The sequence below is a fragment of the Pleurodeles waltl genome, chromosome 5 (assembly GCF_031143425.1).
Source record: "Pleurodeles waltl isolate 20211129_DDA chromosome 5, aPleWal1.hap1.20221129, whole genome shotgun sequence".
NCBI classification, from domain to species: Eukaryota; Metazoa; Chordata; class Amphibia; order Caudata; family Salamandridae; genus Pleurodeles; species Pleurodeles waltl.
Window position 1 is genome coordinate 572,171,620 of NC_090444.1, and position 22,132 is coordinate 572,193,751.

At 43.8% G+C, this 22,132-nt stretch overlaps 1 protein-coding gene across 2 annotated transcripts in view; it reads left to right on the forward strand.

Moving 5' to 3' along the window:
- Positions 1–22,132, forward strand: part of SANBR (SANT and BTB domain regulator of CSR) — a 187,147-nt gene that overhangs the window by 65,368 nt on the left and 99,647 nt on the right. For both annotated transcript variants that reach the window (XM_069234392.1, XM_069234391.1), the window contains exon 13: positions 13,851–13,941. In XM_069234392.1, the coding sequence (XP_069090493.1) occupies positions 13,851–13,941 (91 nt within the window). The remainder of the gene's footprint in view (positions 1–13,850; positions 13,942–22,132) is intronic.

The window sequence follows — 22,132 nt, forward strand, 5'->3', positions numbered from 1 at the left end:
CAATGCCCAATAGATTCTCATTAGTATAATCACATCACATATCTTGAGTCAATTGAAGTACTGATTGATGACATCTGCCCTAATGTCTCCAGCTTTATCCTCCTCATTCTCATCCTCACTTGGCATATCGCCATTCCCACCCACAGGATCTGCAGGCTCACCCTCATCTGGTATGAATGGTATCGGACATCTCAGGGCAAGGTTGTGGAGCAAGCAGCAGGCAACAATTATTTGACGTACCTTGTAGGATGAGTGGAGGAGGGATCCTTCAGCTTTGTCTGTGCCTCAAATTCTTGTCTTCAGGAGCCCAAAAGTCCGCTCCACAACATGCCTTTTCCTTTTGTGGGCCTCATTGAAGCGAACTTCCCCTGGCGTGGTTAGGTACCTCACTGGTCAATAACCAAGGACGATTTAGGTAGCCAGAGTCCCCTGTACGGTATCGTTACAGCAATCCAAACTTTAATCTTGGACATCCACATATATGATAGCAGGAAAAAAGGGTCAGACACACATGACATACATGACTTACCAACCATCCAGGCCCTCTATGTGTATAGTCGTATCATCAGCAATGGGATATTGCTGTTCCGCATGATGAAGAAATCATGGACTGATGATGGATACCTTGCACAAACTTGTGTAATGTGGAGGTCAGCCCGGATGTTTATGGAGTGGATTTTGTTCTGTTCCTGTATACCTGTTCGTATGGGGAACCAAGTCTACATGGGTGCTATCTATGGCTCCAATCACATGTGGAATGTGTCCCAGTGCACATAAATCAGCCTTCACATGGGCCAGATCCTCACGTTGGAGAAATCTGATGTAGCTGACCAGGTATTTCAACAGTGCAGACAGTACAGCCTTCAAAACAAGACTGAACAGGGGCTGAGACATCCCAGCAGTAAGGGCCACTGTATTCTGAAAGAGCCCAGTGGCCAGGAAGTGCGGCACTGACATGACTTGAACGATGGGAGGCATGCTATTGGGATTGCAATTCGCAGGATTCTGATCTGGCTCCAACTGGCAACAGAGATCCATAATTGTATGCCTAACCAGGCAGTATTTTTGGATTACATGTCACGCCTCTATGGTCTGCAGTTCTGCTAGTGTACAGTACACTGGAGGTTGTCTTGCTCTCCTCAGGCCTGGGTAACTATGTGGGAAAACACCAGAATGAATGTGAATGACACGAACCCATCCATCGTAAGTATGATCACAATAGTGTCACACACTTATGAAAATCATGTCCCATGAAACAGTGAATATGAGTTACTCAGCACATAGCCAGCCAAATTATGAAAGTGTACTGGATTCAAGTCTCCTAAACCCTCACATGTACTCTATATGGAGATACATGTCACTGACAGTGCAAGTTACCTAAACCCTGTAGATAAATGCAGACACAACAACAGCCACAACCTGCCCTGACACCCCCACCACCCCCAGCATCATTGACACTACCCCTTACACACCTGCAGACACCACACCAACATTCACAGATCCATCCAATAAACCTATCCTACCCACCATCAGCACAACAGCGGACCCTCAGACATCCAACCCAGTCACAAGACCCGCAGACACCACAACTACTGACACTCCTACATGCAGCGCAGCCACTATGCCTATAGTCACCACCCCAAAAGTCAGTCACCCACCCACCATGGCATCCCCCAGCACCTCCACCCCCTCAGTCTTGTACACATAAACACACTCACTCGCCCACCCAACAGACATCCACCACCCACAACCACCCCTTCCACAAATGTGCACCCACGAAACCGACACATACACATGAGATAACCACTCCCTCGCCCTCCACACCCAAACCCCCTTCTGATGACCGTCCCCGTGTCCTTTCATGTTTTGACCTTTTCCCTCCTCCTCCTCCCCTTGAGACCCCTAAATGCTCTGTTTCCCTCCCCAGGCCTGTCCCTTCAACCTCCAAGGTCTCCCCTACCCCCCCTACAAGTACCCATGCCCCTCCCCCGCCAAGAAGTCTACCCCTCCCAAGAGAGCCCAACCCTCTCCTAAGCTTAGAACTAAACACCCCTCTCCAAAGCCCAATCCCAAAGGAACCCCCTCCCAAGCCTAGGCCCAAACCCCTCCTCCACCCTCCCCAATAATCCCTGAGGTGCCTGCCTGCTCTCTTGACGCCCCTACCTGTGGAGGTTACTTGGCAGTCAGGAGTCTAGTTCGGGGCACACAGATGTGCATGTTGCACATTTTCAATTTGTACTGGCCTATGGCCTTGGCCATTTCAATTATATATCACATTTTTGATACATAGTTGGACCAACCAGTTGTAGGTTTCGATGTTACATATTTGTCCTGCTTTTGTTATGGCAGATTTGTTCATGGCTGACATTGTTTGTGTGTGAGTATTTGTGTGTAAGTGGTGCTTGTGCTACCTGTTTTGTCTGAGCAGCATGTGAGGTTGTGTGCTGTGCTTTTGTCCCCCGGTGATGGGTGTGTGTTATGTGATGGGCATGTGTAGGAAAATGGGTCCTTGTTGCAGTTATCCCCCCCCCCCCCCCCACTTTTTCCCTGATGTTGATGCTGACTTGACTGAGAAGTGTGCTGGCCAGCCGCCAGCACCAGTGTTCTTTCACTTAAAAATGTACCATTGTTTCCACAATTGGCACACCCCTGGCACACAGATAAGTCCCTTGTTAAAGGTACTAGAGGTACAAAAGGCCCTGTGACCAGGGAAGGTCCCTAAAGGCTGCAGCATGTGTTGTGCCACCCTGAGGGACCCCTCACCTAACACATGCACAATGTCATTGCAGATTGTGTGTGTTGGTGGGTAGAAAAAAGCAAAGTCGACATGGCATCCCCCTCAGGATGCCATGCACACAAACTATTGCCTGTGGCATAGGTAAGTCACCCCTCTAGAAGGCCTTAAAACCCTAAGGCAGGGTGCACTATCCCACAGGTGAGGGCATAGCTGCATGAGCACTATGCCCCTACAGTGTCTAAGTCCATTCTTAGACATTGTAAGTACAGTGTGGCCATATTAAGTATATAGTCTGGGAGAAAACAAACTCCACAGCTCCATAATGGCTACACTTAATACTGGGAAGTTTGGTATCAAACATCTCAGAATAATAAACCCACACTGATGCCAGTGCTGGATTTATTAAAAATGCATACAGAGGACATCTTAGAGATGCCCCCTGTATTTTACCCAATCCTTCAGTGCAGGACTGACTGTTCTGTGCCAGCCTGCCACTGAGGGATGAGTTTCTGACCTCCTGGGGGGAGAGCCTTTGTGCTCTCTGAGGCCAGAAACAAAGCCTGCACTGGGTGGAGGTGCTTTGCAGCTCCCCCCTCCAGGAACTGTAACACCTAACTGTGAGCCTCAAAGGCTCAGGCTTCGTGTTACAATACTCCAGGGCACTCCAGCTAGTGGAGATGCCCGCCCCCGGACACAGCCCCCGGTTTGGCGGCAAGTCCGGGGAGATGATGAGAAAAACAAGGAGGAGTCACCCCCTCAGCCAGGTCCACCCCTAAGGTGACCAGCGCTGAAGTGACCCCCTCCTTGGAAAATCCTCCATCTTGTTTTGGAGGACTTATCCAATAGGAATAGGGAGGTGCCCCCCCACAAAGGGAGGAGGCACAAGGAGGGTGTAGCCACGCTCAAGTAGCCGTTGGCTACTGCCCTCCAGCCTTAACACACCCCTAAATCTAGTTTTTAGGGGTGACCCTGAACCCAGGAAATCAGATTCCCGACGACCTAACAAGAAGAAGGACTGCTGACCTGAATACCCTGCAGAGAAGAAGGAGACTACAACTGCTTTGGCCTCAGCCCTACCGGCCTGTCTCCAGATTCAAAGAACCTGCAACAGCGACACATCCAGCGGGACCAGAGACCTCTGCCGACTCAGGGGACTGCCCTGCAAACCAAAAGGACCAAGAAACTCCTGTGGACAGCGGTTCTGTCCCAAGCAACAAGAAGAAACCATCTTTAAAGAGACTCTCACCTCACTCCTGAAGCGTGAGTCCCCAGCACTCTGCACCCGATGCCCCTGCCTGTGTCCAGAGAAACCAACACTGCAGCGAGGACCCCCAGGCGACTCCCAAGGCTTGTCCACCCAGAGACGACCTCCCTGAACCCCCACGGTGACGCATGCAGAGAGAATCCAGAGGATCCCCCTGACCGCAATTGCCCTGTAACAAAGAGCCAGACGCCTGGAAGAAGCACTCACCGCAGCCCCTAGGCTCGAGAGGAATCAACTACCGGTGCAGAAGTGAACAGCAGGCGGCTCTCATCTTTGCCCAGTTGGTGGCTGGCCTGAAAAGCCCCCTGTGCCCTTCCTGCATCACCAGAGTGACCCCATGGGTCCCTCCGTTGATTACAATTACAAACCCGATTCTTTGTTCGCACACTGCACCCGGGCTCCCCTGTGCCGCTTAGGGTGTATTTTGTGTGCCTGTTTGGGACCCCCCCGTGCTCTACAAAATCCCCCCCGGTCTGCCTCCCGAGGATGCAGGTACTTACCTGCTAGCAGACTGGAACTGGAGCACCCCTAGTCTTCATAGGTGCCTAGGCTATTTGGGCCCCTCTTTGACCTCTGCACCTGACCGACCCTGTGTTGCTGGGTGTTTGGGGTTAACTTGAACCCCCATCTGTGGGCTGCCTATGCCCCGGAGACTGAACATGTAAGTGCTTTACTTACCTGACAAACTAACCTAATAGCTTATTGCCATTTTATGCCAAACTTTGTACATTACTGTTTTCATTCAAAGTTCTAAATTTACCTATGCCAAGTACCTTACAATGTATGTACTTACTTGATATCTGAGTCTTGTGGTTCTAAAAAATAAATTAAGAAAATAATATTTTTCTATATAAAAACCTATTGGCCTGGAGTTAAGTCTTTGAGTGTGTGTTCCCATTTATTGTCTGTGTGTGTACAACAAATGCTTAACACTACCTTCTGATAAGCCTAACTGCTCGACCACACTACCACAAATAGAGCATTAGTATTATCTATTATTGCCTCTATCAACCTCTGTGGGGAACCCATGGACTCTGTGCACACTATCTCTCACTTTGAAATAGTATATACAGATCCAGCTTCCTACAGCATGTGTATGTTGGGACATGTTGTCATGGTATTGAGTGTTGTTTGTGTTGACATGTGTTTGTATGTGTTTGTGTGGCTTTGTGTGCTTTGACTGTTTGTGTTTGGTGCATGTCATGTCAGATACAATGTGCTATGTGTTTGTGTATGTCAATAGCTGTATTGTATGGTTGTGTGATTGTGTGTGTTCGTTCCCTGTTGTTGGTACATAGTGTTGTATGTGTGATTTGTCACTGGCTAGTGTCTATTCTGGGTGCTTGTCAATGCATTGATGATGTTACGGTTGTGGTGTTGTTGTGACCTGTTGTGGTGTTGTGTGTTATTTTGTGTGACTGGGCCTGTGTTGTGTTTCCAGGAGTTGGTGTGTGTTTTGACGTGTGTGTATGTGATGGCCGTAGTGTGTGTACTGTGTATGTGTGGGTGTGTTTATGTGGCTGTCTGTGATTGTGCATGTCAGTGTCAGTTTATGTGTGTGTGTGTGTGTGTGTGTGTGTGTCGTCCTCGCCCCCCTGTTCCTGAGGGTATGTTGTGTCAGCGTACGAACTTTGGCAATATACAACAGTGACAGGTAAGTGTGTGTACTTACGGTTGCTGTTGTCGTATTCGCTGTTGATTCCAGAGTCTCTGGGCATGTAGGAGACGTGGCATGACGTCCAGTTGTGGTTCCATGGTGGCTTCAGACGAGTATGGCTTCCTGAAGGTGAGTGTCTTCTTTTCTGCAGTTTGTTTTCACCTGGGTTTGCGTGGTGGTGCAACCGCGGTGGAAACCTTGGCAATATGCAACCTCGTAATCTGTCTGGCGGAAACATGGTCTCAGGCGCCCTTCAGGTGCCTCCGACGTCCATGGCGGTCTAAACGCAGTGGCGGTGCCGGTGGTGCATTGACTGTAGACTGTATTCTGTTGGGAATACCGGAATGGTCATAATTTGGCGGTCTTCTCCACCAGCCTGTTGTGGGTACGACCTCCACCCCAAACACGGCACTTCTTGGACCGCCAAACTCGTAATGAGACCCCAAGTGATTTTTGCAGACGTTTCAATTTCAGGAAACATCTGCCTAAACGTTTTAAATTGCTAACAGCTTTACTCTACTTTGTATTCTTCATGGTATGATATTGAAAAACATATTCATGTTATTGATTTATCAATTTAAATACCTCAGTAACACGGGGAGAAGTTTGGAAAACATTCTGGAAATTACTTTGTCGCCTGTCAATGTCATCAGAAACAGGACATAACTGTTGCAATAACATAGTAGTTACTTGCCTGCCTGCCCATTTCAGTTTTCTTTTGGAAAGAGACACAGCGAGAGTCAAAGTGAATGTATGTGAGGTGCCGCACCAGATAACAAGTTTACAGCTTTTTAACCTTTTTCTTCTCTAGCATAATCTTTAGTAGATGTGCAGTAATGGTTTGAAGCAAAAATGTTCTATGTTGTGGTGGATGCGAAGGACGAGATTCACCACATTTTGTCAACAGTTCAGAGTTGTGCTCTTGGAAGATTTTTCTATATTTAGACTAAATGTCTGATTTTATGTAATTTGTTAAGAACTATATGTGTACTGTAGAATGCAGCTGTCCATTGTTACTCAAGTGTGCATCTATTTCTGCATATGTAACATATGCATATGTTACAGGTATTTACTTCTGCAAGTGAAAAGGAAAAACAAGTGTGTTCAACCTTACTTTTTCCTGTTTTATCTACGTTAGGGAAAATAACTTTCCCCGTGTAGAAACCTCTTCGACCTTTTGGATTATTGAGGTGTTCCTTCTTCACCCCACCACTGAAGAAATACTTAAGTAATCCAACCTGTAGTGTGTGCAAACATTGTGATCTCCAGGTTTCTGCTTCCCAAACCTAAGCAGAGCATGTAGTACAGAAGAAAATACTCTGTTGGCAGCCTTTTTGTCATGTTAATGTGATATGGAGCAAAGAAGGAGCAAAACAAATGCTGTTTACAATCTTGCTTGTGGGATAATCTGCCAGAGGCAGTGTTATCTTCTTGTTAGAAGAACCAGCAGCACAGACATTGTCATTTTTGTTTCATCTAGTTGGTTCTGTCTTAGTAGTCCTTAGTTAAATTATGTGAGTACAACTATATGTTCTATGCAGCAAAATTCTAAGTGCAGTATTTGGTTTGGCTTAAAAGGGGCTCCCGTCATGTTGAAAAATGCCCATGTCCGTATTTTGGATCACATTTCCTTTATAGACGCTCCATAAATGCCTTGCTTAATGGATCCTTAAAATACACTGCTGAGTCGGTCTTTTTCTGCTGATAAATACGCCTTGATAGGCATATTTTGAGTCCTACTTAGCTAAGTGAGAGTCGTAGTGCTATTGATTCCAGAAGTTGTAAATCTTTTATAAGTGTACTAAAGGCAAAATGTTTTCTATTTTTGACAAACGCTTCTAGTAAACAGTATGCATTCTCCTCCGAGTTCTTTACATTTTAGCAAGATGAATTTGGTTTAAATGGAAGAGAGAGCCCAAAAATGCATTTTAGACCGTTTTCATCACGATTTCTCGTTTGTCAGCATTCTAAAAAAAAACTCCTGAAAATGGTAGTTTATTTGTGAATGGTTGTTTCTACTTGAATCAAGGGCAAGACAAGTGTTTAAACCTCTGTAGGATAGGCTCAACCCTCCCTACAGCCTAGAATTCGTGGTATTTAAATTATCAACGAACATTAAGGTGATTTAGGAAAGCTTGAATTAATCACAGCCAGTGTTGATCACTCGGGCCACATTAGAGTCTATATTTTTTCACCCACCATGCCACTGTAGACAGTTACAATCCTTATGCAATTCAGCACTGACCCTTCTCACGGGAACAGTCCATCCCAAACTACCTTGAAAGCCCCCTACAGAATGGAAGACACAAGCAACAACAGACAGGTTTCAGCTTTGTAAGGTTAGGGTTCTTCAGTGTTGTATAGCTTCGATCTTGTGGCACAACGAGCTAGTAATCGATGTCTGGGGTAACTCTTGGCCACCTAGAGCATTACATCAAACATACATAGGATGAGGAGCTATTCCCATGGTCAGTACTGATTTGCTTAACGCAGGTCTATATAGAGTGGCGTGTTGGGCAAAGAACAGTGGACTGGAATGCGTCCCGAGTGATAGCCAGTGGCTGAGATTAATTCAAGAATTCCATTGACCACCTTGTTAGTTGTCGTTGGGGCCCTGAGGGTTACTGGTGTCCCAGACTTGGGTGCTGTGCTCACTTTGTCATAGGACTCAAGCTGCACACTAGTGAAGATGCTCAAAATAGACAAACCGTTGTGGGTTTACTTGTGTACCCTCTTGGAGCATAGCAGTTTGGGCATGGACTGTTTCCATAAGGAGCAAGGTCACTACTGGAGCGAAGAGCAAGGTAACCCACCAGTCCACAGAGTTGCCCACTAAAATCCATGTGAAATTGGAGCCTTTTATACTGTTTTGTCTACCATCACCCGAAAGAGGAACCCAGCTACCAACTTGGATAGGTATGACCTCAATTTCGTACACAGTGAACCATTGCCATCTTCAAGAAATGAATGCTCCAGTACTTGCATGCATAGTTCCTCAACCGCCACCCCCCTGGTCACCAAAGACACCATATTATGTTCCTGTTCCGTGGTGCACTCCTGATTCTCACATGCTTAGTTACGCCAAGGAGTCCAGAGCTTGTTCTCAGATGTGTCTTGACATTCTTATTAAGGCCAGTCTGATGTCTTTGATATAGAATTAAACATTGAAACTGTCACCCTTGCCATGAATTATTAGAACTTTATACAGTCAAATGTAATTCTCACACAACATGTGTAGGATTTAATACTTTTGAGGGCTAAAGCCAGAGATACTTATTTATGGACATTACATACAACATCATTTTATATAACATGAGATTCTACAAGACTGTAGAAGTTCTCAAATTGAATTAAAGGGCTGTTTCCATCCTCTGTGACTGCCTTAGCTCCTTCATACTTATCTACAGTTACAGAGTTCTTTCAGTTTCTCTATTTTGCATAATTTTTCTGTCATTATTACTAAGTCGAATAGCAGACGTGTGGTTATTTTCCATGCCTGAGGATGCTAGATGCATCAGTATGTCACCTGGCAGAGTAGTGAGTGATTATGTTAACATTAGAAGTAACACTTATAAACCTTTAACTCGGATGGTTTTGATACCATTTGTCATATGGGATATTTTAGTTCACTCATCAAGATCATCAGTAGATAATTGGGATTATGATTGTCCATTTTGTTTTCCTGACACTGTTGCACTCGAACCTCTCTTCTTAGTTGGTTGTTTCTGTTTGTAGATTGAATGGAAGCAGGTAGGTTGGCAGGTTTCATTCAAGAAAGAGGTGAGCCTCCAATAAATATATCGGATGAGGACTAAAACCTCTTATCCTAAAAGACTAAATTACTGTGCTTGGATGAAGGAACAATGGAGGCATGCTTAACCCACCTGACCAACACTTCTGTAACCATTAATTTGCTAAATCTGTTATTCATGTGTTTTTATTGGACTTTTATAGAATATAAGGGAGATTGTAATCGACCTATATACTGTTGTTTTATTACGAACAAGTACAGACACTAGAATTCGCTGCTAATAAAAATGGAAAAAAAATCTTTATGCCCCAGTTCCCCCAGCACAACTGCTATCAAGGCACCTGTCTTCTATTAGTGTTTGTGAGGGAGCCCAAGACCGGCAGCAGAATACTTTGTGGGCAGTTCTGCAGCCTTTTCTACAAGCATTGCCTTAAGAAAGTATTTCTGCAACACCACCTTACTTTCATGCTGTTTAGGCATGCCTCTGCAGACAGATGCATTTTGGTGCTATGTGAGATTATACACCTCTGGCTTTTACCAATCTTTTCTGCATTGAAATGGCGGCTTCCTTTGCTCTTCGCCCAGGCACTCCGAGGCTGTGCACAATTATTGTCTTGTAAGGCTTCTATTCAACTGTGACATCATTGGACACACGCTTAACTCTTGAGAGTGAGAACCAGTGAAACACAATACCCTTATTTTTATTTCTCAGGTGCCGGGTAGTTCTTGCAGCCTTTTAAAATCAAATTGTGACATTCATTCACTTCCATCCAATAAGCAAATGACAATGAAAAAATATTTGAGCAATGAAATGGCATTTCCAAATGATAAAACGGACAGCTGCAAGTCCTGGCAGTGCTAGGCGCTCGTGGCTGCTAAAGAACACTATTCTTTCCCGAAAGCCTCACAAGCAGACTGGTCCTGAAGAGAGGTAAAGAATGCACAGTACTTTTGTGACGATGCCTGTGCAGAAATGCAGTGCTATGACGAGTGGACCAGCCAACTGAAACCTGGCACCCCACCTCAGGATACTCAGTCCCTTACCCACTCAGTGATGAAGGTAGTATCACTTCTAATATTGTTTTATTTTACATATTAAGACATGTCTGACTTTAATCTTGTCCTCACAAAGTCATAACCATGATGAACGTAATCGCCTATGACAAATAACACACAGATTTCACTTTATTCTTATTCTTAAACAAAGAAATCGACCAACATTCAATACCCTTGTGTGCAAAGGTGACCCTGTGAGTCGTATGTAACCCCTTTTAGAAGCATTAATTTGAAGTAAATGTTTCCTTTTAGACTTTCTTAATCTCACAAATGGCCTAGAATGAATTCTTACCCACTCCTCTGTACAAACTGCTTAAACTTGCACAAAATTCTCCAGGTCTTGCCACTACATCTCAGTGGGGATGCCGTCTGGACTTTGATTTGGCCATTCCAAAATCCTTATTCCTTTCTTTCTGCCATTAAACTTAGGAGTTACTGGTGTTTTTCAATAGTGGTCTTATTGCATGATCTGCTATCAGCTAAGCTTTAGTTCTTAGGCAGATGGTCTCACATTTTCCTCTGGAATGTACTGGCATTAGAGAGGAATTCAGGAGTGAACTCCATTGCGACACATTAATACCCAGCAGCTTCAAAGCAGACCAAGTTATCATCCCTCATCCACTATTCTTGACAATTGGTATAAGGTAATTGTGGTGAGGTGCATTGTTTGTTTTCTACTTACCAGGTTGTTATACATTCAGAACCGTAGCTGTGGAGAACCTGCCAGGGTATAGGGCCCCCATATTAATGCTTATCCCTATATGCAAATAGGAGTGGCAGCCTTGCAAGAACGGAGACTACTTTCAAAACAAAAACTTATCTTGAGTTAAAACTTTATTTACTTCTGAGTTTTTTCAGATTTTGGACTAAAATTAAAGAGCTGTACTACATTGTGAAATAAAATGTAAACCATTTTTCAACTAATCTGTGAAACTGCTTATGCATTGTCATATTCAAAGAATGGCATGATGTGCCGTATAATCATAAAGCTGCATAGGTCCCTGTGCTATGAGATGCAGGCTTTACTCTCCTTTTTTTAATTGACACTGTTTTACCAATTTTCTGTTGAAGCTAGCCTTCCTAAACCACTCTTCACCCCGATCCATTTTTAAAATCACTCTGGGCCTTATGTATGAACACATTTTCCCATATACAGAGAATGGGTAAAACCCTTTGATACATCTGGCCCTATATCTCTTATCTATCTTTACACTTAGCCTTCAGCCATCCATCCCTTTAGTGAATCAAAGAGGATTTAGGATGACTTATAAGCAAACAGTGACCCATTGTGGGACACTAAGGCTAGTACACTGACACAGGGGTACACATTCACACTAGACAACTGACAAAAGGAAACCAACAGTGATAAAGTTACCAAAAAAGAGGGACGACACTCCCACTGAAACGCTCTCAAAGGAGCAACAACCCTGTCATTGGGCCACTGTGATTGGTACAATGACAAGAAGTCTGTGACTCTGTGGTATTACCAAGGGGACATTCTATCACAGGGGCACAGGTAACTGGACACTGTCACTAAGATACTGCAAGCGGGAAATCAACACTGACTCTAGGACACTGGCACAAAAAACACTGAAACAGAAAAAACATTACTGACATGGGGATAGTAACACAAGAATGCTGACGTGGGGCACAAACAGCAATTCTGGATTACCACGGTGCAGGTAGATAACCTTTATTTCATTGAATTTAAACCATAAAATGATACAACAATACAATACAATGAAAGAGAACTATCAGCATTAACAACTTAAAAGGTTAAAACTTCAAATAGATCATACACTTAGAAAGTCCGAAAAAAGAAACCTACACAAGTTAAAACTTCAAATAATACAAGTCCATAAAATTAAATGACTTTAAAAAGCTAATACGATAAGACAAGACTAGATCCATTAAGTTAATTGAATAGTCAGCATGCGTTCAATAAATACTAATCACTGACACAGTGCAGTTTCACCAAGACACTAACACAGGGACATGAGCAAACAAGCATACTGGCCTTGAGGTATTGACAGTAGAGCACAAAACCAGATTAGTGACAGCATTGCAAAATAGGAACATTTACGTATGAACAATGACTTGAGGGATGAAACACTAGTGCCTTCGTATGTGGATGCAGATAGGGTCCTGACACAAGGATACCGTCACTGACACTAGAACACTGATTTAGCAGCCACTAATATGTTGACAAGGAGATAGTGACACTGGAACATCGACAAAGGCATTAGGACACAGTGGCTCCAACACTACTAGTAGGACATTGATACACAAGCACCAGCAATCACATGGCAACACCAACACTCAAACTCTGAAACATTGACACATGAGTACCATGCTCTCATGCGGATATTGACTTTGGCAGAGTAACACTGGAATGCGAAGATATACACACTGATGCAATAGAATGGGGCGGAGATACTGAGAGATTGATGCAAGGACACTAGAAATTTGACACAAACATTCTGGCATTGAACACAACTCCAGGGTAGTGACATGATACAAGGACACTAATACAAGGGGACTAACATTGGGGGAGACAACAATGGGGTATTTATCACTCTAGAGCAGAGGTCTTGAAACTGGGGGGCGGGCCCCCCTAGCGGGGCTTCAAGTGATCCCGGGGGGCCCGACTCTGGCCAAAAGAAATATTATACAGATAACAGGCCTTTGTTTTAAGCAGAAGCATGTTATTGCAGTTTTAAAAAGGTAACAGTACTTAACTGCAATGTTTAAATAGGTTTAGACATATTTAAACATTGCCATGTTTATGAAATAATTATCAAAAATTCTGAGGGGGGCCCAATGATTTTTATTTTTCAACTGGGGGGGTGCGGAATTAAAAAGTTTGGAGACCTCTGCTCTAGAGGGTTTACATCTACATTCATATTAGGAAAGTAATTATTTATGAATATCTTCTCAGATTCTTTATAGCTGAATTAGCACAATGATTGTACTGCGAAGCTGGACACATTTCATGCGCTTAGGCAACCAGTGAGAGAATCCTTTGGCCCAGATGTATAATTGGAACCTCACAACTGAAAGGGTGATACGTCTGAAACGGACTGCCATCAATAATTTATGTACACTGTTTGCTTATAAGACGTTCGTGATCGGTGTCAGCTTGACAACTGGAATTGTGATGCCTCTGTCAGCATCACCTTATTCGCAGGGATCATAAAGGAAAGCAAAGATTTGAAGACATGAATCAGGGGTTCTAGATTATCCCGGGAAAGCAGAGACTGCCCTTAGGTGAGGACAGAGGAGTTCAAAATGCAGTTCTGACTTATAAAGATATGTTATAGACTTATGTTAACAAGAACAGTGTTATATTATTGTCTGAAAGGTTAATTTGTGTTTTTACCCCAAGTGACTCTGGTGTTGGCGTGCCTGACGAGAAGGCTCTTGACTGTGACATTGCAAATGTATCGTGGAGTCACAAGGCTGGAGATATTAATACAGTAAGTGAATTGTTTTATTTTATCCTTTAATACATAAATGAATACACAAATTCTATATGTTACAGTGAAGCAGACCAGCTTGCTTTGTACTGAATTCCTAAATTAAATAGAAGCTTTAGCAATAGCCTACAGTTGTAGAGGTGTCCCTTGATGTTACAATACACCAGGTGTGTTGGTGTGTTCCTTCCCAGGTGGGATTTAACTTCTCCTTTTCGTCAAGCACACAAACACATGAACTCCACAAGCCTCTTTTCATACCACCATTTCAAAAGGATAGAGAATGTTACCGTCCATGAGGATTCTGTTGACATCTTTTCTTAGTAAAATGAAAGGTGTCCTCATTATACCTCTTACTTCACACTAACAAATACAAATTAAGTAATATAAGTAGATAAAGTCGGATAGTAGACATTTAAACATATCTGAGTAATGAGAAATTATAAGTGGGGCACTATGACCCAAATCTGACCGCATCTGAAATGCATGAAAATTTATGTGAACTATCAGCCTGACAGGCTCTTAATTCCCCATTACATTCAGAAGCAATGAGCCTAGTCCTGAGAGCTGTTGGAACATTAATATCCCCTTCAAGGAGTATGTACCCCTACCCTGAATGCATGATTGCATGTGAAACTGGTATCCTGGCGTTTATTCTGGCTGTGTTGTCACACTAACCCAGCGTGTGGCCAGAGCCCTAGGCCTGTCCAAAATGTATCACATAAGCTGGTGGTGGCAGCATACCTTATTTGTGATTTATACTTTGAGCAGACCTCTTTCTCTGTCAGCGAGAGCATGATCTACTGATCCCTCTTGTGTAACGTTCTGCTGTTATGTGACACCCAGAAACTTGAGCTTACATCCTGTGTGCATTTGGAGGGCATGTAAAGGTGTGCAGTGAGTGTGATACCTGTACGGCCTTAGCACTCTGTACGTGTGAGTCTGAGTACTGAACATCTTGTATTTCCCTTGTTTGATATGGCACAAAGTGGAGAATGAGAACAGAAATGTATTGCCTTCATCCCTGAGGATAGACAGTGGGTTTGCAAACAGTGAAGTGAGAAATATGGAGACAGCTATCCTTAGAAATTCTTAGAAGGTGTTTGGTTGATAGCATAGATTAAAGGTGGGACAGAAATTTCTGTTGTTCAAAGTGGAATGGTTTCTAGGTCTGCTCTTTGTTCTGTACCTGATCTGATTCAAGAAGGCTGATGACAGCCAGGTGCAGAGGGTTCACACTTAATTGTGCCCATGTTTTAGGTATTGCTTGCTTGGCGCAAGACACATGGTTACCTATTTTGAGAAACATCACTTTACATAGAGGCTGTTTCTGAAGAGCAGCCTGACAATGACGTGAAAAAGAACTAACCCAAATCAGTTCAAAGCATGAGACTGAGAATCCACTTCCCCTCTCTGGACAATATGTATAAACGTAGGACTCAAACAATCCCACTTTGTTCCTATTTCGAGTTCTTCATGACCAGGGAAGGGATGGCAGTGTACTCAAAAACTGCTGTGTAACTTGAGCTGCTGCCTGGCTCACAGTCAGTCTGTTTGTGGAGAGGAGACATACCTTGAAGTCTGCACTTTCGGTTGGAGAAGCTGATAGTCTGCCTAATGCCTAGGAACCTGCCTGCCTCCTGAGAGAGTATACAAAAAGTAATGACTAAAATACTTCAAGTTGATCTCAGGTAATTACTTGGTGTTACATCCCAGTCATTGTTATTTTGCATATCATGCCACCTCAGTTTGGAGCCATCTTTATGCAAATCAGTCTTGACCGTGCTCTGACGGGAACAGTCCAGTTCGAACTGCTAAGAAAAGTCCTCCTTAAGCCACAACACCAGCACCGCAGGGCCACTTTTGCCCTTTTTCTGGGCACCTCAGCCAGTGTAGCTTGGTTTCTGTGACACAGCATGCAAATGACCCACTTCTGGGCACATCCTTCCCACTTAGGGTGACATTAGAATATGCAAATGTAATTGATGGAATGCTTGAATTAATCTCAGCTGCGGGTTATTACTCGGGCCGCATCACCATCCATCATTTTTTTGCACACCATGCCACATCCATTTGGACCCAGCTACATGCATTTCAGTCTTGACCATCCTCCAGTGGGAACAGTCCAGCTCAAACTGCCAAAACAGGTTCTTTCTGAACCAGAAAACAAGCAACCCAGGAACAGTTTTGCCTGCTGAGGGATGGCGGAATCTTCTTGGCTCTGCAAGAGGAGAGACCTGTCAAGAAGAAGCCCTGTATATCCTCGGTGTGAGAAACACCAAGAGAAATGGATTACTTGAGACAGGTGTAACCAGTTCTGTGAGTGGGTCTGCGTGTTTTTCCTTGCAGTTTCTCCTGAGAACTGCACCCAGGAGACTGTGAATTTAGCCACCATTGTGCCCAGTTAGGAACCGCTGCAGGCTGCGTTCTGATGTCGCTGCCACAATGGAGAAAGGAACTATGCTGCTACAGAGGTAGAGCCAGTTCACCTGGGAAGACTACAACAGCTAGGGAATCATCCTCACTGACATATCGCCCAGTATTGACTCCAATTGCCTTGTCATAGGAGCTGTCTGCATTCGACCAGTCGATGGCCACAACTATTGAATATTTCACAACCAGAATCACTGTGCTGCATTTGTTTGGCAAATCTTGTTCCGAAAGGAGGCTGCCAGGCACATAAAGGCACAGGCTACAGCTGAGCTGCCCCACCATAAATGCTACAGAACCAGCAAGCAATTAATGCATGTCTCCGTTTGTGATCAGAACAAAGAAACTGTGATGCATACCAAAGACCTGAGCGCAGCAACTTGAAACTTCTCTGTCTGTAACCGGGGTCAAAACAAGTAAACTGACTGTGCATCTGAACCTGAGGAGCAGCATAAAATAATCTGCACCTGTGCCTAATTTATGCATCTGCCATATAATACTTGGAACTATAACTGATAGGGTAGTTTAAGGGGGAGATAATACTGAAAAGGAGGGGAGGCATGTAGTCCCAATGGGTGATTCTAACACTGGTACCGCCCTGTTTTTGCTAATCAAATTGTACTTTGTAATATTTAGTTCTGTTGTGTAATTAAAAGTACTTTCTCTTACTTGAAGACAAGCACTGGGCTGGGCATTTAATTAATCAGTCTGATGGTTAGCTGTTGAGTTTAGAGGTCCTGCCCCGACAGTATCTTCCTGAGAAGCCTATGACTGCTCGCTATCCTAAGAGCAAAGTATGGAAAGAGTTGTCTTTGACTCAGTTTGCAAAGCTGAAGTAGAACAGGTCCCAAGATACGAGTGGCAAAGTACCTCAACCTCCTCTTTGGGACCCTGTGCCCTGAACCAAAAGAGTCTAACAAGAGGTTTAGTGGGCAACCCCCCCTGCCAGTTTAAATTGTTTCAACTTATTCTGAGCACTGGACAACAAGTTTTCTCCCTGATGCATGTCAGCCATTGCTATCCATAACATGGAATTAGTAAAGCTTTATCTGTCCTGGATGCTAATTGATTAAGACCACAGCATATGAACACATTTAAAGTGACATAGTCAATGCAGCCTTGTTATGAATGTAAAAACACCCTTGTTCATTACTGTCCATTTATTCTGGGTATTTGAATAGTGGTAGCTGCCTCTCTTGACAGTAATTTAATTTATCTGTTCACACAAAGGAGAGTTGCTCTAGCAGAGAGATACACTGCATTATCTGTTATTCGCCCAAACACATTACTACTCCTCCACTTCAAAAACTGTTTGAAATCACACTAAATGTGGGACATGTCTTAACACATGTTTTGATTGTTTTTCTACTGTCTTACTATTCAAAACCCAGCACCTTTTTAAGAGTTTGACATTTCACATAATATGTACTTTATCATTACAAATATAATCGTAAGACACCTACATGTGAAACAATGTGCAGTAGTTTTTATGATACACTGATCCCAATTCGCAAAGCTATTTCTGCCATGAGCATAGGTTTACAGTTGAAAATACCGAATTTACAGCTGCCAAGTATTCACAAAAGGATGCATGGCAGGCCTAAATGGATTTACTACTGTGGATTACCTACAGTGAGGGCAGAGAAATCCACAATAGTAAATCCCAGGCAAGCGATGGGAAAGCTTTGGGTGGAACAGGGCACGGTGTGCTTTATATGTATCTGTAGAGTACACTATCACCTGCAATGGTATCCTGGTGCTGAGCAGATGTGTGTGCCTCACCCTGCTGATGGTAGGTGGGTCAATTGAAAATCCAGGTCTTCAGCTTCTTGCGGAATTAAGAAGTGAGGAGGAGGCTCTGATGTGGAGTGGGACGCCTTTCCATGCTTTAGAAGAGATGTAAGAGAACTCCAATCCTCCTGATCTGGTTCTGTGTGTGCTGTGCCTGGGGTGTGTGTAGGTAGGTGTCCTGTAGAGCTGATGTGCCTGGGTGGCTGCTGAAAAAAGATGTGACTGTTCAGGTAGGTGGGGGTCTGAGTGGTGTAGTGCCTGGAATGTGTGTGTGAAGAGTTTGAATTTAGCATGTTTGTAAGTGTAAGTTTGTGAAATTCACAAACTTCAATGCAACTCTTTCTCACCCTGGAAATGATTGGAAAGTCTGGATTAACTTCCCTTTGCAAGATTTGGAAGAGGAACAATTCACCCTCTCATTTGGTAGGAACAGAAGGGCAAGGGCTTTCAAAATGGGGAAGAATGTTTTCCCTACTGGGAAACAAATGTGGATTATCAAAGTGGGGTCCATTACCTCAGTGCTGAAATCCATACTATGAACACTTCACCGAGGTAGAATTGGACCTGGTGGGAAACATCACGACATTCCCAGTAGCATGCATGGAACGCTGCACATTGTGCAGTTTTCCAGGCATACATCTGGAAATGTTTGTAAACTAAAAAGAAAACTACAAAAACATTGAGATGGAAATGGAAATTTCTACCAATACATTTATGTATTTTTTTTTAATCTCTTCTTATTAGTTTTTCTTTTTTCATTTTGTGCATCAGATAAATGGAACAGGTTAATACATACATTATCTTCCATCAAGATAGGTAGTGGAAATCAGCGATCATTTAAAAGTGAGTTATGCGGTTCCTTAGAAAATATAACAAGAACAGTAGCAGTAAGACAGAGGCATAGGACAGTAAAGATAACAGTAGAATTATAGCGATTCATGAACCAAGGTGTTTTACCACAGGTGCATCATATTTTATAAAAGATTGAAAAATGTCCCCCACTCCTCCCTCACACACAGTGTTCAACATCATGTCTCCATTTAACATAGGCAGGGCCCTCCTCTTGACCTACAGCTAACGGCAACCAGTTGTTAAGCCAATACCAGGGCCAAGTCACGAAATCTGTTGCCCACCTTTTTAGGTTTGGGCCTAGGGAACAGGCCCAGGGGGAAAGCCCCTAGTTTATTCGGAAATTCCCTGTCAAACGTGTTTCCCAGGTGTTGTGTGAACTGCTTCCAAAAGAGTCCCATTCAAGAGCAACTCCAGACCATGTGGAAAAAGTCTGCTGATGTTGACATGCAGCGAGGGCAAGTTCTAAGATCGCCCCTAAATATCCTGCTAATCCAGGAGGGGGATGAGTATGTTTGATGAAGGTAATTAAACTGTATGATCTTAAGCCTGGTATGCCTAGAATTTGTTTTGTGTATACAACATTTGCACTTGGTCCTTATCATCCAAGTCCATTCCAATGCACTGTTCCCTCCAAGCCCTAACCTGTTCAAGGGGTTTTCTCGCCGGTCTATTAAGTGATATATGGAACAAACTTATTATTTTATAGCCGGCTTCCATTGTCAGTAGGAGTTGCAACAAAGCATGGTGTTGAGGCTCAGTGATTCCCAAGCTCTATAAACATTTGAAGGTTTGCATCAAAGAGCCATGAACCAGAACCTGTCCAAGGGCTAAGCCTTTATAACGTATAAATGCAGAATAGCAGTTCCTCACTGTTACATTCCCAGCTTCAGTCTACTGTATTCAATGATGTATCTTAAATAAATAAAAGTCCCCTCCAGGGAAGGACAAACAGAGGTGTAGGGTAGGTGCACATCAGGACATCCAGATGTCCTTCAAACACAGCGGGTCCTACACTTCAAAAGCTATAGATCGAAACCTTGTGCAGTTCATGCTATACCGCCCATTAAGATCGCCATCAACGCTCTCTGATTTGGCTGTCCACTAAGCAGCCACAGTTCTGTCCACCCCTCTCCATTTAGCCATCGCACATCCACTGCAGTGTGCTTCTAGGTAACAGAGTTTATATATAATCTGGGGTTCCTAGACCTTCAATGATTGGTTGTAAAACTATTGGCAGTGTGGCATACCATTGGTTCCTGTCCCATGTTAATTCCCTTAGTAGGGAATCCAGTTGTTTAAACCAGCATTGTGGATCCCAGACTGGCAAATGTGTGAAAAAATAAAGAAGTCTAGGTAGCATAATAATTTTAGCAAGGGATACACTAGCCATGGTATGTAGCAGTAAGGATCGCCAAAAACTCATATTGCTTCTTAGCGACCTTAGAGTCACATCTAGCTTGTCATCTTGGTGGCCTGAAGCAAAGTAAATATTTACGTTGAGATATATAACACCTTAGCTGCTGGGCCTCCGATCCCCCGAAGGCCAAGTACCCGCGACAGGGAAAGTCCCAAAACGTATTGTGGCAATAATGATAACTAAGGTGTGTGTACTAATTAGTCCTGAGGTCAGGAACCATCTAGAGAAACCTATCAAACCCAGACATTTCTGAAAAGTAGGCATTAAGGGGAGTCCAGGGAGGTTTCGCTTGTGAGGATTCCCCTATGTTTTTCCCCCCAGAATGCCCTGCAAAGGTAAACCGCTGAATAAAAACACAATTTTTCCTTGCATTTCTGTAACGTAAACTAAAGGAATATGCAGGGATTCACAAACTGCTTACCACCCAGCGTTCCTCAACTTATTCCGATAAAAATGCTACCCCACTGGGCGATCGTGCCCCCCCAGGGGTAAACACACATTTTAAAAAATGAATCCGGGGGGGGGGGGCTTTAGCAGGCCATTTTCAAAACGCCCGAAGCCCCCCCCCCCACCCCCCCCACGTCCACCACCCCCCGGAGAAAATATCCTTTTTTCAATCATTTGAAAAAATATTTTTAACCCATAGGATACATTGCCCTTGAGGGGAGGGCTGGCCATATCTACCAGATAACATCCCTGGTGTCTTTTGGGCCAGTTTTCCCCACTGAAGCAGAAAGTTATCTTCTTCTTTCTCTTCCAGTGGGGAAAATAAACTGTGATGTTAGTACACCTCGCGGTGTGCTGATGTCACAGATGGGTGGGTGGAGATACTGAAGCTCTTTGGTGTCTCCTGAGCGTTTTTAAATTAAAAAAAATTCTTTGGTGCGAAGCACCGGAGTATTTTTAAAACCCCTCCCCGGTGTTGGCCAGTGGTTGTGGCCCACACCGGGGAGAGTGTGCCTGTGTCGCCCATTGGCCGACACCTGCACTGATAGGGTTAAAGGTGTCAGGTGTCCGTTGAATCCCAAATTGATCAAGTTGCGGCTCTGTGCTCTGCTGTCAGGAATAACAGGGAAGACACAGGTTTGGACTTATTGTTTGGAGCCTCAAGACAGTCCCGTAGTTTGACAAGAGCTGGAGCGTAGGTGCCAGACCCTTCAAAGTATCCCATAAATATAACAATAAATCATCCACATAGCGGGAGGCTGTATTTGTTTACATTTCCTATTGTGAATCACTCCTATTGTATCTGTTCTTGCAAATGTAACATTGGGGATTGGGAGGTAATGCTAGCTGCTATTGTGGATAAGTATAATAAGCACTTTTGGCATCTGGTGAATTCTGTAATCCTCATCACATTCTTCCCTTGAAGCACACAAGTGAGGAAGACTAGTTTCCCTTTATGTACTTACTTTATAGCGGTGGAAATTCTGAGAATTTGCTAGCGACATCGGCCAACTTCCAAGTTGATGCAGATGCGATTGCAAACACTCAGGAGTCAGCAATGCTGTCTGAAACAATCTGTAAAATGAAAACCTCTAAGGCGGGCGGCCCAGATTGTCTGCCATCTGTGATCTTTAAGAAAGACCCTAGAAAGTGGGTTCCTATTCGAGTGGGTTTTTTAAATGGGTAACTCGCATAGGCTTCCATCCAGACTCGTGGAAAGGACCCATAGTGAAGCCCATTCATAAGAAAGGCAAAATG